This window comes from Copadichromis virginalis, linkage group LG2 (genome assembly GCF_057382275.1).
Source record: "Copadichromis virginalis isolate Kocher_CV1m ecotype Utaka linkage group LG2, C_Virginalis_male_GT1.1, whole genome shotgun sequence".
NCBI classification, from domain to species: Eukaryota; Metazoa; Chordata; class Actinopteri; order Cichliformes; family Cichlidae; genus Copadichromis; species Copadichromis virginalis.
In genome coordinates, this window is record NC_140619.1 from 37,455,283 (window position 1) to 37,474,800 (window position 19,518).

General features: G+C 40.2%; 2 protein-coding genes across 2 annotated transcripts; one reads left to right on the forward strand and one right to left on the reverse strand.

The window, feature by feature from the left end:
* The first annotated feature begins 7,884 nt into the window (after positions 1–7,884).
* On the forward strand, positions 7,885–16,522 carry gla (galactosidase, alpha). The gene is made up of 7 exons (XM_085433690.1): positions 7,885–8,277; positions 9,559–9,733; positions 11,749–11,923; positions 12,579–12,670; positions 12,768–12,929; positions 13,127–13,324; positions 13,521–16,522. Exons 1-7 carry the CDS (start codon positions 8,117–8,119, stop codon positions 13,848–13,850), a joined length of 1,293 nt encoding a protein of 430 aa, XP_085289816.1. The 5' UTR covers positions 7,885–8,116; the 3' UTR covers positions 13,851–16,522.
* Positions 14,126–19,410, reverse strand: rpl36a (ribosomal protein L36A). Its single transcript, XM_085433714.1, has 5 exons — positions 19,328–19,410; positions 18,639–18,744; positions 17,684–17,751; positions 16,400–16,522; positions 14,126–14,206 (listed from the first exon to the last, which is right to left on the reverse strand). Exons 1-5 carry the CDS (start codon positions 19,328–19,330, stop codon positions 14,186–14,188), a joined length of 321 nt encoding a protein of 106 aa, XP_085289840.1. The 5' UTR covers positions 19,331–19,410; the 3' UTR covers positions 14,126–14,185.
* Between the last annotated feature and the right edge of the window lie 108 nt (positions 19,411–19,518).

Here is a 19,518-nt window from a genome sequence, read left to right on the forward strand (position 1 = left end):
TTTAGAAATGGTCAAAAGGTTGACTTTATTTTCACTTTAAGCATTGCATAAAGTGTCCAGAGCTGCTGTTGTACATCTACCTTGCAATCACAAATAACCTGCGGAGTTTATTGAGTCTATAAGCCAGAAAACACCCAAACAAAGGTCACTCAGTCTGGAACTTACACAGCAAAATCAGTGAAGTAAAGCACAATGAGTGGCAGTGATGGAGGACTAAAAAAACTGCTTGCAGCTATTCATGCAGTGGCTGAGAAACAAAAGCAGCTCACTCTGGAATAACACCTTTTGACATGACTGCTTTATAAATGTGTTTTTCTGTAAGTGCTAATGAACTCCATGTCAAACTAAAAAATGTGCTACATTTCACAATATTTTTTTATAGGTCTCATTAGTCACCAAATAACAAAAGTTTGTATCATTTTACATATCGGTCATGCTGGATCCTTTCTGTGTGAAGCTTGCAAGCTTCTCTCTGTGCCTGTCTGAGTTCTCTCTGGATACTTTATTATAAACTGCCCATGTCTGCGGATATGAGTTGTAGGTGTTAGTGTGTGGTTGTCTTGCAATAGACTGACGACTTGGGTGTGCTCTGCCTCTCACTCTGCGCCAGCTGGCATTCACTCTTTGCCACAACCCTGAATTGCATAAGTGATTAAGACAATGTATGAATCCATGTATGTATAGACAAACTGGCAAGATAAAGTCAAATGAAAGGATCACAAAGGTTAATACATTCCCCCTTTAAAGGACGACATGAATGTTTTTAGCCTCCCAAAATGTCACTAAAACTATAGTATACTTTTTAAGACATGTCAACCAAAACTCCAGTTGTCAACATCAAGATACGATTCTGTGAAACAAAGTAAGGTTAACCACGTTTATCGGCCAGGAACCTTTCGCTTCATGTTTACATTTGGGGTCAATTTTTTGAGGAGGGCTACTGCTAAAAAATGATTATTTCAAAACATCAGGAAGAAAAACAATTTGCAAGAATACACATAAGAGGGCAAATAGCACGGAGAGTGTGTGAGGAGGGTAAACAAGTTATGGCAACAAAGGTTCTTTTTGATTCAAATATCAATTTCCCTGAGCCTGGTTCTTCCTGTTAAAAGGGAGTTTTTCTTTCCTACTATCACCAAGTAAAATTCCTCCTCATGTGAGGGATTGAACTAGATCACACTGCCCAACCTCCAACATCAACAGCTTCCCATTGCAATACAATGTATACTTTAATCTGACTGGTCCTGCATACGATTTAAAATGTTCCTGTGTGGATTGCAGGGACATCAAGTGGCAACCATAAGCAGTCAGTCCATCTAGTAAATGCTGCTGCTGCTAGATAGAAAGTCAGATGATCATCAGAGTATTTAAGGTTCATTATCTGAGCACGATAACATCAGGGATAAATTTTCAAGGCCATCCTTTCAGTAGCTGTCTAGACATCTCTTTCTGGAACGGAAGGGTACATCATCCAAGTCACATTGCAAAAAATCGATCACTTCTCAGTCAATACAAAAATTAAAACAAAGGTACTCAGTATTGACTTCAATGCCCCTGCAATTATTTGGTTTGCCTCTAATTGCTAAATTAGGTGAAGGGACTTAGACCGTACTGTTCCAGGTAAGAATTAACTGGAAAACCGAAAACAATATTTTCACCAGAGTTGTGGCAATACACAACTGTCCCTTTGACTTAAATAGACACAGACATGAAAAGTGCCGCAGAATAAGACTTAAACAGAGGCCAATTAGACAGCCTCAAAACTATTAGAGTTAATGTCCCAGACACTAAGCAGAGCAAATCACTGATTTCATCAGAAAATGTACTGCCTGTCTATTTCTTTTGGCTTTTGCAATACACTTTGTTTACCAGCAAGACTACACAACAGACTATTCTATCTAATTACTGTAAAAAATGTGCATCGTCAGGAATCCTAAAGGTAGGATTATCCCTGGCAGGTAATCAGTGTTTCTGTAAGAGAAACTGAAGCAAAGAGCAGCCTTTGTGTGCTCCCTGTCTTTTTAAAGTCTACAAACTGAATTTTGTATTGATTCTACTATTAAAATTGATTTTCTCAATATATACTGAAGTGCCTTCCACAGAGATGTTCTAACTATCTCCACTGGAGTAGCCTCTTATTAGTAATAATATTTCAGATGTAATCATTAGGAGAGTAATACTGAACAACATCCTCGCATTGGCAAAAGAGCAGAATCATAATGTGGTACATAATACTGAGAGCTGTTGTTTATTGCAGAGTCTAGGTGTGAGAAGAGAAAATATTTCAGGTTCTCTTCCCTCAAGGAAAAACATCCAATCTTGAAAAAGTAAAATATATTTGAGAGTCCCAAACTAGACAAACAAGACACTTCTTTCAGTTCAACCCTTTAGCTGTAAAGCAGTGAATAATTTATTATTGAGGTTTTTTTAAGTACCTATGCCTCCGAAACTGATCTGCACAAAAATAGAAAATGAAATACATGACACTTTGAAATCAAAGTCAAAATCATGTTTAATGTCAAATAATTGCTCAGAGAAAGACTGAACATTAGTAAGGAGTGAAAAACTGTGTAATGAGCTATTTAAGGAATGCATGTCATCGCTTCACATTCCTCTAGACATCTTAATCTGCTGGAATACAGAACATGCAGTTACATGGTCCCTTGCTGAGAGAGATTTAATCCGATTCCTGAAGGACCAAGAAATCCATCTTTGCTCTGAGTGCTTACATCTGTGACTTTATGGGAAAAGGAAATGAAATATTCCTGATGCCATCTCATGACTACAACATACTGAGTGAGTGGATTTAACCATACAGGAGATATATATATATATATATATATATCTGACATAATGACTTCCTAATTGCATTTTCACTTGTAATAATGGTAATAATGAAGCACTGAATTACTGAATTATATTGAGAATCTAATTAAAGATATCATCTACAATTCAGCTGGATAACCATACAACTTAGTGGTTCATTCTTTCTAATCACATGGTAATTATAGATATCCTAAATTTAAAAAAATAACTAAATATTAAAGTATAGCCAACATCCCCCAATTTTCTTTAGTTAGAAATGTTTGAAATCCAGGGATTGACCCATCAAACTCCAAATAGTAGTAGATGACCTGCTCTACCTCCTGAGCTGAAACTTAGAACACATGGTATTCCCAGGCCCATCCACGTTTTAACCAAGCCCAACCCTGCTAAGCTTCCGAGATCATGCATGCACAGGGTGGTATGGTTGTAAACTAACAAAGTATTAAAGAGTTATAGTTAGCTGAGTGTCTCCACCATCAGCCATGTGCAGTCTTAAAATGGGGGAGAGGAGCTTTCCTTCAGTTGGATGAAGAAATAAAGGCAGGAAATACAAAAAAACACAAAAACCAATCAAAAACAGAAGATTTCAACCAAACATATGAAGCACTCTGCTAGTGAGAGGACAACTACGTCAAAGAGTCTAGTTTGACAAACAGATGGCTCATAGGTCCTCAACTGGCAGCTTTATTCCAATAAGGAGAAATCATTTGGAAGAAAAATACAATTTATTGCGAAATTGAAACATTGGGAAGCAATCATAGGGTAAAATCCTAGATAAAGGCAGGATAGTTACAGACCCCCTGGAGTGTAGAAACTGGTGGAACAGAGTCAGCAGATGGCTGATGGAGACTTTGAATGAGATGCCCTGGGCAACCCGGATGAGGTGGAGATGGGGAGGAGAAGAGCTCCACAACAAAGTGCCTGAAAGGGAGAGTGACAGATCTCAATGAATTTGAAGGAAAGGGAGTGGAGGCTGACTGGCTCCAAAAATGTATGACAAAGGATTGTGTGACAAGAGCAGTGACATTGAAACTACAACGGAGGTAAATTTAACAGGGAGAGAAAATCGAAGTGCCAAAGAAAACAGTGATGCAGAAATAGCAAATAACATCAAAATGAACAGATACATAATGTGAGAACAGATTTTCCTAACCATCTAATTCTCAGTCATAATGAGCTGTTATGAAAACAGCTTAAACTTGTGGTAAAAACAGAAGCATCTGATCAGGATGTCTTCCCAGCACCAACTATGAGGTGGCATCTCCCACCAGAAGAAAGCCCTAGGATAGAAGCAGGACACCCCAGAGAGATTAAATCTTGCAGATGACATGCAAATGCCTTGGTGTCCTCCTGGAAGAGCTGGCCCAGGAGACAGAGGTCTGGGCATCTCTGCTCTGCAAAGGTCCAAATGGAAGATCATCTGACAAAACGCTTAACTAACAACTTAATCTCTGTGGGGTATTAAATCCATTTTTAAGCTATTTTTATATGTGTTTGATTAATAAAATATGGGTTTTCCATCAAGTCTAGGTAACATAGACTACTTGCATATAGTTAGGGCTGGACCAGGTGACCCTGAATCCTCCCTTAGTTATGCTGCAATAGACGTAGGCTGCCGGGGATTCCCATGATGCATTGCGTTTTTCCTTTCCAGTCACCTTTCTCACTCACTATGTATTAACAGACCTCTCTGCATTGAATCATATCTGTTATTAACCTCTGTCTCTCTTCCACAGCATGTCTTTATCCTGTCTTCCTTCTCTCACCCCAACCGGCCGCAGCAGATGGCCCCGCCCCTCCCTGAGCCTGGTTCTGCCGGAGGTTTCTTCCTGTGAAAAGGGAGTTTTTCCTTCCCACTGTCGCCAAAGTGCTTGCTCACAGGGGGTCATATGATTGTTGGGTTTTCCTCTGTATCTATGAAGCGCCTTGAGGCGACTTTTGTTGTGATTTGGCGCTATATAAATAAAATTGAATTGAATTGAACTTGTCACACGCCATGAGAGCTCCGAATGAAAGCAGCTCTACAAACAACAAAAAACCAAAATAAATCCTCTGATCATTAAACACGCTGGGTTTTACACTTAATATAATCTTTACTTCATTAACAAAAACGTTTGCACAAGTGATTTGAATTTAACTAACATAACCAAGCTGAAAAATGCACTCAATACATTGACTCATTTACGGGTCATGAGTTTGCCCCTAAAGGTTATTACCAGAGACCGTTTCAGACACACCCCGTCCAACAAGGACCTAATTAAAGTAGCCACATCAGCACATGTAGGCTCTTTCCCTTGTGACACTGGCATAAACAACTTAAGCACCTAATTACACAACAACAGATGATTCCCCAGTGAGGATATGTGAGCCATAGAGTGTTAGTCGTCGTATTTAAGGAAGCACAACTTTCTGATGGCATTTACTTGCACTGCTACCTGTCCCCATAGAGATCAATACAGTAATGAAGCTCAGTGGTGAGGAGGCACACCGTAACACAGCTTTGCCTTTTATTTTATCACCCTACACTTCATAACAAAGTTGCCAACATAAGTCAGCCATGACAGTCATTTCAATTATATGACAGTGGGGAAGAAAGAAACATGATGGATTGGTGTCAAAGCTCCGGGGAGCCATATATACCAGACAGCAAGCACGGGCTGCCCATATGTCAACAACCTCCATTAACCACTGTAAAGACAGAGGCATGCTCCTCTTTTATGCGCTCCTGTGAAAAAACAATGGTTTCCATCACAACCGGGGGCGACATCCCATTTTTACAAGAAGAAAACTGTGTATTCAGATGAGCTGGATTGGCCCATCCATCAGCTGGGAGGGGAGTCAAATTGAAATCTGACATTTAGAGCCCCAACGCCTTTGCTCACTGGCTCTGATATGAACTATAGCATGTGACAAATTGTTTGTATCAGGCCTGTCCCAGGGTGAAGCCTCTGATAATGTTTAGGGTTGAAATGGGCACCCTTGACATTTTGCTGAAAGGTCATGTTTTGTGTTCATTAATGCTCCCTTTTTACATGCACCCACCGGTGGAGGGGGGAGCAGGGGGGTGATATTATTGTCATAATCTGGGTGCGTGCCAACTCAGGGATGCGTCATTTGTTTTGACTCCTCTCAATATCAGAATGCAAGGAGTCATGAGCAACAAAGACGGAGTGTCAGCAGCAGGATCACAGGGGGGTTTTACACAGGCAGTCTGCTGATTCAAATTATGTCACCTCTCCTTTGCAACTACCCCAAAACAACTGATCTGACAGCCAAATAAACCAGTAGCAGCTGTCCCTTAAATTTCTCCAAAAGAGCAAAGTAGCACATTTAATGCAAGACTCATCGCTGTCTCTGCGTGTGTGAGACGATTTCACAAATAAAAACATCCAGGATTATTAATTCTGCACCAGGGTGTCCGTTTACCTCTAAATTAAGAAAGCTATCTGTAATTCATTTTGTGTCAGCGGCAGACAAATTAGTGTCTCGCATCCATAGCTAATACACAGTTTGAAGCAACATCAATATGTACAAAGTCTGCGTTATTGCTGATGCTGTGCGAGGCATTTTTGATTAGGCGGGCTCCTCAGGGTAAATTGGTCCTTTTCTTCTTTTGTTCTTAGTGTCTGATGGAAAGAAAATGCAAGTATCAGGTGAAGGGTTTTCATTTACATTTGAGTACCTCCTATATTAAAACATGGCTTTAGTTTGGGCACAGGGTGATGGTTCCCTAGATTAATCTACTTACCCTTTACTTCCCAAATAAAAAAAAATTAAAAAAAGAAAAGAAAAGTGTATGTATGTAGGAAGACCTGAAAGACTGAGTTACCTGAACTAGACCTCCAAGGTTTACATAGCAACTAATTTTGATCACTATCCAGTGAAATTCTTTTATCAAATTAGATGATTAGATTGTTTTAACTGACAATTAAGTTAAGACAGCTACTTGAATCATTAAACTAAATAAGCTATTTAGGATGACACCAGAAGAAATTAAAGTCTGAAATTAAGGCTGTTTCTCTCAGGAGTTGACAATGAGGTCCAAAAGTCTGAGATCACTTTGAAATATACTTCTCTTTTTCATCAGCTTCAAATTTAGAACACACTGTTATTGTGTTCTGAAAATCCTATCTAGGTAAAAAATAATGTCTTTGTATAGTGTACAGTGAGCTGACATGGATAACATAATGTTACCGAAAAGCCCGGTGTTCCTATAATAATTTTTTAGTCTTCAGGTAACCCTATAATGGTTCAGTGGGACTGAGCTCTGTTGGCAGTGAGCACTCCTTGATGCTTTTTGGTCTTTAAGTATTCTTGCAAAGCTTTGGAGGAATCCTTTGGCCTCGGTATAACTCCTTCTCCAAAAAGATGCAAAGGAGAAAACATGCTATATCTCTGGAGGGTTGCTTCTACTTAGATGCAGCACCACTGTTTTGACATGGTGGAGTCAAAGCAGTGGATACTTTCACTCTGGGGGTTAATACTCATTCACTTACTACTTATTCCCACTGCAATGTGCACAGGTGTACCTGATGCTACAAGGTAATTTACTCGAATATGCTTCTTTAAGGATCAAATCCACTCGATCTTAAGTGGACTGAAAACTATCAACCTCAAAGTAATAAAACTTTAAATAAAAAAATTCTTTCCATGCAGGACAGTAATGATGATAGGAGTTAACTGCGATTTTTAAAAATGGCAATGTGCTCTACTACATTAAATTACCCACATGCATTTATCTCTGTTAAAGCATACTGATGGAAACTGAAATTCTGTCCTACGCAATGCATACTTTAATGCGGGACTCAGACAGGCATTTTAAATGAGAGATGGAAGCTTATTTTTAAAAGCTTTTGTTGGAGACAAAAGCGGTGTAAACAGTGTTAGGGTGGAAAATTACTACAATAGAGTGTTTTCATACCCAATTTAGTCTTATAAATGTGCATCAACTTTACTATTTCCCCATCTACCAGATTAGGTGTGAAATTAATCACGTGGTTGCGGCGATGTTTTTGTATTCGGGTGAATCACAAGACCATCACCTGCCTCGTGGTGTCACCTGACTTTTCATGTTTTTCACCTGAGTTTTAGGTTAAATCCCGGCGCTTCCTGGTTTCCAGCAACGTCATTGGACGGTAACAGACGCATTTTAATTCAATTGGTCCAGCTTTGTGTCACTCATCCACGGGAGGCGGGCTGGCTGGCTTTGGCACTAGGAAATGAATAGTGAAAGAACTACAGTCGTTTGTTGCCGGTCACTGCACAACTATTGTCGAGCTGAAAATCTAAAATGAGCAGAGCTGCCTGTCTTCTCGTAATTATCAGCTTAATGAGTCCTGCTGCTGAGGCGCTGGACAATGGTCTGGCGCTGAAACCCACCATGGGCTGGCTGCACTGGGAGAGGTTCATGTGTAACATCGACTGTGACACGGACCCAAATAACTGCATCAGGTAAGAAGTGATCCGGTTATCCTGACGTGTATGTACGTTAAATCAAAGCACAAGCCTACATACTCTGTTAAAACTGAACATATCACTGAAACACATTTAAAAACCTCACCTAAAAGAATTCACCATTGATTACAGGAAGTGGCATTTGCATTTAGCCAGGTAATCAGGTATTATTAAAGAGGAAAGACATTTCTTGTGACAACTAGTAAGTACGCCTTCACCATTCATTATATGTTTAATCTGCCTTGAAAGTGTGGTATTTTTATACAAGTACGGAGGAACTCGTTATGAGGGGCTGTCATAAGAATAAGAGCAGGATCACGTGATTGAAATAGTCGTTGACAGCTGATTAAGTTCGCCTTTCTTTGTTCTCTGGATTCAGGCATTGGGGGACGTTGATGTGTGAGATATTGGTGTCAGCAAGTACTGTGTATTGTGGAAGCAAAATTTGCAACAGCTGTAACATAAAAGTCATTTATTGTTAAAGTCTAGTGGAGAAATATGTGAGGTCCAGATTGGTTGGGGGGAAATGATGCACATATAAAACAAGGCTTTAAAAATGAGAAAACTCGTTTAAAATAGCCAAAGTTTCACGTACATATACTGAGCAATAATAAATTGGTCAGTGTAAGCAACCTGGCTCAATAGAGGATAAGTAAGCATTATTTTGTAATCAAAATCATTCAAAGCTGCTCTGGAGGAGCTGGAAGTGATCACAGTAGGTCTGTTTTAGGCCCGGGTGTACTTGATGGTGCAGGGTAGAAGTGGGCAGATCAAGCCAATATCGATACCTACACTGATACTGGATCAGTACTAATGACACACTGCTGTCCCCTACATAAGATGCCGTTATATGTGAAAAACATTAGTATTGTTTTTGGTATCCGTAATATTGGCCTTGTATTTACTTGGTATGGCATTGATACCAAAATTTGCAGTTTCGCACAACACTACCGCAGGGTTCATTCAGGGTTTTCTCATAATGATGATATGTTAAGTCATAATTACAGGTTAACATATCTAACATATATATTTTCTTGAATTAAAGATAACGTAAACGTGGTTTTGCTTTCAACCTCACTAATGCCTCCATTTTTGTGCCTGGCATATTTTTCCTCACAAAACGTAATGTTATTCACCTCTGAGCAAACCTTTTGTTCACTGTTATAATATCTCCTTCATCTCTAAATATTGGTGTGTGCCATATATCCATTACACATTGTACACTGGCTTCTAACGGCTAATATTAACCCCGCCTGTCTCCTCCTGTTGCCTTGGCAGTGAGCATCTGTACATGCAGATGGCAGATGTGATGGTGAAGGAGGGCTGGAAAGAGGCCGGTTACGAGTACGTCTGCATCGATGACTGTTGGCCCTCCCACCAGCGTGATGCCCAGGGCCGCCTGCAGGCAGACCCCAAACGATTCCCAGGAGGCATCAAGAAACTGGCCGACTATGTGAGTATTAGTTATGGAAGAGGAATGAAAAGTCTGGATGTGAATATAGTATTAATGCCATAATTCCTCTATGGACATCAAACAGAAAGAGCTTCAGAGAGACTCGGTGAAAGTGAGAAATACTTTACTAGCTGGGAGAAGCAAAATGAGACCATGTGAGAGGACGTGACTGCGTTTATTGTAGCTTCCAGCTTTGGGGCAGCAGTTTGAATAATATACACAGTTCAAAGAATGATAAACCCACTTTATGTTCAACATGCCGCTGTGATTTTATGGTATGCAGTATTATCATGTCAGTACAACGTGTCTAAAATTTCAGATGTTAAAAAGTTCTTGTAGCCCTGGTTGAATATCTCTAGAAATAAGTGATTACATATTCATCATATACCCATTCAAGCTGACCTGCAGGTATTTACATAATGAATAGGAAAGGAGCAGATGTGGAATCTGTTGTCAAATTACCTTCCAGTATAGCACCTGGAGCCAGGGAAGATGTGCAAGCACATATTGTGTTGGATAGGAAAGTGCTGCCGTTGACTCTCTTCGCAGGAGACTCACAATAGAAAGGAGCTGGAAGCCATGATGCCAGGCGCATTTCGATGTATAAGGCTTCACGTATAAAGATTGCTAAAAATATATTGTTTAGCAGGAAAGGAATATATTTAGGCCCACTAAGGCAACCTTGAGTTCTGTATTAAAAGAATCACGTTTAGAGCTGTGCAACATTGCCACCTACTGGAAGAAACATACTGCCTGCTCAGAAAGTTTATGCTTTAAGCAGAATCAGTGGTTTGTTTGTTTTTTTGAGTAAAGTAGACCCTTGGGATGATCTGTTTGCTTTTTGGGGGGTTCATCTTTTTTAGCAATTTGCCTGTGCAGCTGTGGCTCAGGAGATAGAGCAGGTCATCTAGTGGTTCGATCCCTGGCTACTCCAGTCTGTATGTCTAATCAGAATCAGAATCAGAATACTTTATTGATCCCTGGGGGAAATTATTTTTTGTTACAGTGCTCCATTTTAAACCAACATTAAGACAAGACAGACAATACACTAACTAAGAATAGTACAATATATACATATATATACATACATACATACATCAGTCACTTATAAATAAATATTTGGAAAAGAAACATGTGTAGCTGTAGCAGCAAACAGTGTGTTAAGTGGATGCGTTGTACAGGGAGATGGCCACAGGCAGGAATGATTTCCTGTGTCGTTCAGTGGTGCATCATGGGTAATCTCAGTCTCTCACTGAACGAGCTCCTGTGACTGACCAACATGTCATGGAGTGGGTGGGAGGTGTTATCCAACATTGTCTTTATCTTGGACAGCATCCGCCTCTCCGACACCACCTTGAGGGAGTCCAGCTCCATCCCCACAACATTGCTGGCCTTACGGATCAGTTTATTAAGTCTGTTGGCATCTGCGACCCTCAGCCTGCTCCCCCAGCATGCAACAGCATAGAGGATCGCACTGGCCACCACAGACTCATAGAAAATCCTCAGCATTTTCTGGCAGATGTTGAAGGACCTCAGTCGCCTCAAAAAATAGAGACGACTCTGGCCCTTCCTGTAAAGTGCTGTGGTGTTTGTAGCCCAGTCCAGTTTATTGTCAATGTGTACTCCAAGGTATTTATAGTCCTCCACAATGTCAACACTGACCCCCTGGATTGAAACAGGGGTCAAGTGTTTCCTGGTCTTCCTGAAGTCCACGATCAGTTCCTTGGTCTTTGCCACGTTGAGCTGCAGATGATTCTGCTCACACCACGTGACAAAGGAGTCGACCACAGCCCGGTACTCCTAAGTATCCTTAGGGCAAAATTTACTATTTAACCCTTAAAGGGATATGGTACAAGCTTTTTCCAGCGTGCACAGGCACAGTGGCATGGTTGCTCGGATGGGCTCCAGCACCCATATGACCTTGAATTGGACAAGTGAAAGAAAATGGATGTCACTGGTATTTGTCATTCACTGAGATGAATCAACAAATCTTTGATATTTTTTTATGCTTTAAGATCCACTCTAATGGCCTGAAGCTGGGTATCTACGCAGATGTGGGGGACAAAACCTGTGCTGGATATCCTGGGAGCCTTGGTTACTACGAGAAAGATGCTCAGACTTTTGCTGACTGGGATGTTGATCTGCTCAAATTTGATGGTTGCTTCATGAATCGGGCTTTGCTGGGAGAGGGTGAGTTTCTATTTCTGATTGGCAGTGCCACAAAGGTGAACAACAGGCACCGTATAAATACACATACAGACACATATATGAACGTACAAAAAAACCCTCTGCCATTCTTGGGGGCATCTCCCATTTTGACCTCGTGACCGTTCAGGCCATATTTGGCCTGTTGATATGGGGCTGGATTAGCTACAATCTTCCTCTTAATGATCCTTCCCACTTGGTACCCAATCTCGGGTGATGATATCTCCCCCCCTGACCTGGCATCCTGGCTCCCCCTTGCCGTAGCATGTGTGTTGTACCTGTGAAAGCAGTCTTCTTCCGAACACTTCTAGTTGTTTCATGTAAGCTCTTTTCATCTCTCTATGTTTTTGTTTCTTTCTGCTGTAGGCTTGGTTAGCATGAGGTGTGTAGCTGGATACATACGCTCCAGGCGGGAGTCGAACTTGCGTCTCCAACTCTAAAGGCGTGTAGTCTTATCACTACGCTATCCAGCTGCTTACAAAAATACATATAAAATATATATAAAAATATACGCGCAAACAAACAATGTGGACATGTACTCTCCATCTATACAGGAGGTCAAATTTCTTTCCTAAACATCATTTTATTTACCAGTTAAGGTGTTTAAAGGGTTAACTACTAAATGTTTGCTCTGTTTAAGGCTACACAAACATGTCAAAAGCACTGAACAACACTGGACGGCCTATCCTGTACTCTTGTGAGTGGCCGTTGTACGAGTGGCCTTTAAAACAGGTGAGAACTTGTTTTAATGGTTAACTTGGTTTTTTGTAGAAGATGCTGCAAAAATAATGAAGTATACTCAAAATAAAGAGCATTTCTGTGCTTCCAGCCCAACTACACAGCTATCCGTGAGACTTGTAATCACTGGCGCAACTTTGATGACGTGTTCGACTCGTGGAGCTCCGTCAAATCCATCTTGGACTGGACTGCCGCTCATCAGGACATCATCGTCCCTGCAGCTGGACCCGGAGGCTGGAATGACCCCGATATGGTACTTTGTTCTACTGAAGGCCTTGGACATGAGTGGTTTTACTATCATGAACCTGCTTATTTTTTTTCTTTTTATCTAATGCTAATCTAAATCTCCTCATACTTACTATTGTATTTAGACATTTTTGTAGGTTGTGGACACACTGTAGCATAAGCCTGATTTGCTTATGAATTTACATATTGAATTTATTTCTCTAGCTTGTAATTGGGAACTTTGGCCTGAGTCACGACCAGCAGGAGTCTCAGATGGCGTTATGGGCCATCATGGCATCTCCTCTGCTCATGTCCAATGATCTCAGAGACATTTGTCCTCGCTCCAAGGAGCTCCTGCAGAACAAACGCATCATAGACATCAGCCAAGATTCAATGGGCAAGCAGGGATATCGCACTGCCAAGGTGGGTGTGTGACTCAGTACGAACTCCTTCTGCAATGGCAGCTCAGAGTATTTATGGTAGCCTGTCGTTGCTGTTTAGAAATGCTACATGGTTTGTGATCAGCCTGACAGGCTCTTTATAGCATTAATTACAAATGATCAGTGTGGGTAATGGCAGATGAAGGTATAAACCAGTAAGACTTCCCCTTTTTCTACAGGGGAACAATTTTGAAGTGTGGGAGAGGCCGCTGTCGAAGAACCGCCTGGCTGTTGCTGTGCTGAACAAACTGGAGACAGGTGGTCCTCGAGGGTTCAACATTGGGGCTGCCCCCGGTTGGAAGATCTGTGGCCCGCAGTGCAACGTCACACAGATCCTGCCTCAGTACAAGGAGATGGGAGTTCAGACTCAGCAGAGCAAAATAATTGTATCTGTCAACCCTTCAGGCACAGCTCTGTTGACTGTCACTCCCATCAGCAGCGATTTCACAAGGCTTCACAAGCTGAACTGGCAGGGTACATTTGTCAGACGAAAGCACACCATTTTGTAGTCCTCAGGTGGTTAAACGCACCCGAGACGTGTACAATATCTCAATTGTCTGGGAAAAAATGAAGCTGAATAAGTTTTAGGTGTTTATCTTGTGTAAATCTTAGTGAATTAAAATTAAAGCTGCCTGGAAATGGATCACACTTCATCCCATTTATATCCAATAAATTAAACACTTGCTGTTAACTGTCTAGACTACTGAAAGGTTAAATTACCATAAGAGACAAAGCTTGAATTTTTGTACAAGGAAAAAAAAGATTCAACTCAAACACTCAAAAGTATGTTTGGATCCATTTATTGAAAATAGTGACAACTTCATCCATATGACTGGACCACAGTTTAGAACTGGATGACCTGGCCCTGTAAGAAAACAGAGGGAAACATTTGTGAGAATGTGCAACTTATATTTGCATTACTTTACAGTGGTGACTGCCATGAATTTATAATTAAATTCTGACTTTTGTACTGTAGTTGAATAAGACTAAATAAAACCCAGTATCTTCACATTCATCAGCTTTACCAGCCTGTTGTAAAGTCCTGCCACATATGCATACAGAGTGGATAGGACTTAACTTTTGTGCTGTTGATGAGGAAGACAGAAGCTTTTAAATAGAGTAAAGTCTGATTAATGAGGTAACCCAACACATGAATACTGAGTTATGGGGGGACACAGGAGCCAAATCACCTTGAGGCAACTGTTGTTGTGATTTAGAATTAGAATAGAATAGAATTCAACTTTATTGTCATTGCACATGCACAGGTACAGTGCAACGAAATGCAGTTTGCATCCATCCAGAAGTGCTTTAGTGATATAGATATATTACAATATATATTAGCAATAGTATAGATATGTAAGTATACTACAGAAATGGGTCTATTATGGTATGTTATAATGTACACGGTATGAAGTATGTTGTGAATATTCTATAACTAAGTATGTACAGGCTGTAGTGAGTACAAGCTATGTACAGGATATGAACAGGATATAAATATGAAAAACTATACAGAATATGAAATAAATAACTTTACAGAATCTGGGATATACAGCTATACAGAAATGGGAACTATGCAAGTTGTAAACAGTTGTAGGATTAAAGATTATCGAATGTACAGAATGATTATTTACACAGAGCTATACAGTAGTGCAGTTAAGATAAGTGAGGGTGTAGATAGTTTCTACAGAGGCTATATAAAGTGCTAGTGGTTGTGAGTGGTGGTTCAGTCCATGTTATTATTGTGTGTTTGAGGGTACAGTTGTCCATTGTGGGTGTGTGTATGTTCAGTCCATGAGTTTAACGTGGGTCAGATGTCAGATTTGAAATTGAAATAAAAGGTAGCCAATCATGAATTTGAGAATCATGTATTAGAGCTTCTATTGAAGGAAGAAAAAACAAAGACGACAAGCTCAACAGCAAACCTTGTAAAAATAAATAAAAACTAATAACTGTATTGACAGTATATATATTGAGATCAACTCATGCATCGTATTTTAACCACCACAATAAATCAACAGCCAGCCCTGAGTCACCATCTCATCAAAACAAATACAATTTACCACTAACCACAAAAAACGACAACAAAAAGAAAAACAATCTGTCACTGAAAGCGAAATATGCTCCAGTTAAAATCCAAGCTGGGCTGCACATTTATCAAGTGTAGCAAACAAACATTTCCTAATGCAATTCTGGTGCTATAGCGTGTGAAATGCGTTCATACATGCAGACGCATGCCTCTTTCACAACTCAATTTCAAAAGCGGTTTCTCACTAATTACATCAGAAAAGGGTGGGCAGAATCGAGTCGGACATGGTCAGGGTTGGCCCTTTCCCTCGTCTAACACACAGAGCTCGTGTCAGACGCTTTCACACTACTGGAAAAAACTGTTGGGGTATTTTTCCACCTCTTGAAGAGTGTTGCCTAGGCAGAAGCGCCGACAAATACTCTAAAATTCATATTTTTATATGTACATCTGAAGAATTAAACAATTGCCAGAACAAATAATTCTGACAGGAAATGGGACGACTAGAGAGCGAATAGGCTCAAGATAATTACATATCCGATCAAACTGCATCCAACGTTTGCATTCTCGTGCACCTTCTTTGAATATCTTGCAATATCCATCTTTAGCGTGCAAAGCTAGTGTGCATGTGTAACAACAGCTTTATGCAAACTATTTTTTCCAAACAGGAAATCCATGTTTAAGTGAAAAAACAGCTGATATGCAAAATGTGCATTTTTATAGCTGTCACCGTGTTGGTTCCATAATTTATCATAATTAACATAAAAGATGTCAATATGTCGCATGAAAAACTAATAGTGGGTTATGAACATGAGGTTATTAAATGTGTAACAAAATAATTACCTACAAATATAAGAAGTCAGAATATTTTTAATGACAGATTTCTGTGGGATGATTCTGACACCAAACTGTAGCTTTAGCCGAGATTAAACCCACTATGAAAAGTACTACTGAAATAAAGTTAATATAAAGAATATGTTGTAAAGAATAGTTAACTTCAATCTTTACAATACCAGGGACATATGTGAGTCTTACCTTTCTCTTCTTGTCACCACCCAACTCGAAGTGCTTACATCTCTTGATGGCCAGCATTCTCTTGGATCTGCAGTTGGGCTCCACACACTCGAGCCTCAACACGATCTTCTTTGTAGTCTTAGCCTGTTTGACAGTATTTCAGTGAGTGTCATTTCCCCTCACATATATCTCAACACGATCAATCCAACAGTACAATGCTGTGAGATAGTATTTACCCTTTTCATGATCATTTTTCCTGTGAATTTGTCACACCTTAGCATTTTAACACTAGATAAAGATAATCTGAGTAGGGCTTGCTGTTGCGTTTTGGATCAGTCCTGCAGCATAACCCGAGGGCACTTGCAGATAAAAGCACAAACAGATGGCTGGACACTTTAGGATTTTCTGGCAGAGAGCAGAAGTCATAGATCCATCAATCAGAGCGGCAAAACAGCCTCTGACCATCACACGTCTGCCACCATGTTCGATTGGTATATTTTATCAAATGCTTTTAGTTTTGTGCCAGATGTAACACTACTTACATTTTCCAGAAATTTCAACTCTTCTCGACAGTCCACAGAATATTTCTGTCTTGGAGGGGGAGGGTGGGCGAAAGTGAAACTATTTGGTCAGTAATGGTTTGCACCTTGAAACTCTCCCATGGACGCCATTTTTGCCAACTCTCTCCCCACTGTTGAATCATGAACTCTGATCTTAACTGAGGCAAGTTTTTTAGATCTTTTGCGACCTCCGAGATGAGCCATAGATGTGCTGTTAAGAGTAATTTGGATAGGCTAGTCACTCCTGAGAAGGTTCGTTACTGCCCACAAGTTTTCTCCATTTGTGGACCATGGCTCTCTCCATGTTTCCAAAGCCAGAGAACAGCATTGCAACCCTTTTCATACTAATAACATCAATGTCTTGTTTGTCATCGTTTCTTAATTCCTTTAGATTGTGGCGTGATGTGCCGCTTTTTGATATTTTTTAAAAACTTAAAACCTGTACAACACATTGAAGTAAGTGACTTCTTCATATCAACAGATATGGCAGTATTCAGGCCTGGGAGAGGCTATTGAAATTTTACTCAACTACCCAAAAAATGTGGCTAATTACACTTAAATCATGATTTCACACAGGGCAAAGTAAAAACTGTGCTTTCTATTTACTTAGGTTATTTTTTTATAATATAAACAATTAGTATGATGATGATCTCAAACTTTAAAGTGTGACAAAATTAGCAGAAAAATATAAATCTGGAAAAGGACATACTTTTATTACAGCACTGAATGAGAAAGCCATGGTTACCTTTTTTCGGAAAATCGGCTTAGACTGACCGCCATACCCACTCTGCTTTCTGTCGTATCTCCTCTTACCTGAAAAACATTTAGTAGTCAACACATACTTGAACAATTAATAAAATAAAGCAAGGATGCACTGATGCATTATGGGTTCAAAACAAAATATTGGCCCATATTTGCAGACATCTTACAATTTCCCTTCTGTGATAGGAAAAAGATTGTAGATATATTAAGTGCTAAGACACTAATCTATTGATTTATCAAAATATGTGACGACAAATAATCAGATAATGCCATAGATGAGGCCAGTGTCGTGCTAAAAATTTACTGCTGATGCTCGTGTGACTTTGTGTATATCTTTGTTTGTATTAGTAGATGTAGTAAGCAGAATTTACTGAGTTATATATAAAATAAAGAAATGACCTGTTTTACAAGAATCCATCCACGTCATCAAGAAGAAGAAGAAGAAAGTGTGTACATTATTGTACTTTATTGAGCCCCGTGGGGAAATTGCTCTCTGCATTTAACCCATTCACTCAGTGAAGCAGTGGGCAGCCATTGGGCGCCCGGGGAGCAGTGTGTAGGGACGGTACCTTGCTCAGGGGTACCTCAGGGTAGCTGTTAAGGGGAATTGAACCCCCGACCTTCCGATCATGGGGCAACCACTCTACCTACTGAGCTATCCCTGCCCCAATCCAGTCTTTTTTGGCTACTTAAAATATATTTATGGAAATGCTGTTAAATTTGGTGCAATTTGCTCTAAAATCTTGATCAAATCTACTGAAAAATAAACTTTTAACTGCTTGTATTTTGCGACAGGAACGTTCTTCCTGGCTCATAGTGACTTGATATCACTTAAAAAAGATGTTTTTGACAGATCACAGGTCAGTGTTTTATATACAGACACTTTTTTTGACTTTAGACACCAGTGCATCCCTTAAATACAGGACAAACATATTTACCCTGTACATAAAGAGAATCCTTCCCCTTCTTGTACTGGGTAACTTTGTGGGGCTGGTGCTTCTTGCACTTCTTGCAGAAGGTCCTGCGGGTTTTCGGGACGTTCACCTGCACAACACAGAGAATAACATTTGAGCAGACGTGCAGTATACACAAAATACCACAACGCGGACTAGCTAGCCACGTCCAACAGGCCCAAGCCATAAAACTCACAACACTTGTGAAAAATCAAGTGCACAGCTATCAAAGAGTTTTGTTCAATCATTTTCGAAATTGACTTAATACACAGAAGCACCGAGTTTATCATTTAAACTGTGGCCGGCAGTGTTGGGGCAAGCTAACACGTTAGCATCGCTATTTTAATGAAAACAGCGTAAACAAGTGATGCTCCAATACTTTTTACAAAGCAAAACACGTTTTGACGTAGCTGTTAATTGATTGTGATGTTTCGCTTGTTTAGTTTTTCGCTTCTGACAGAAAGGCCGGTTGGAGTAGAAAAACCAACAGTGGCGTTTCGCCACTAAGATAGCATCCATCAATATAACAGCGTTAAATATACCAAAGATGGCCAATACCGCCATCGTTACGCACATTGTAACATTATCAACATGACCGGGTGTATCAAATACAGAAATTGTACTTTAATCGGCAGGATTGAGATAGATTTGTTTTAGGTGTAATGGTAGCATACCATGGCTGCAACCCGATGCAGAGGGAAAGAGGAAGAAGGAGGCCGGAAGCAGTTCTTAAAGTCGCCCCTTCAATAGACCTCAGCCGTAGACAGGTCTGCCCCCTAGCGGCCGGAGATGCAAAGAAGCCAAAACCATGAAAAGACTGCAAACGGCCCCAATTTTAAGGAGAGTGACAGCCATGGAGTGCACA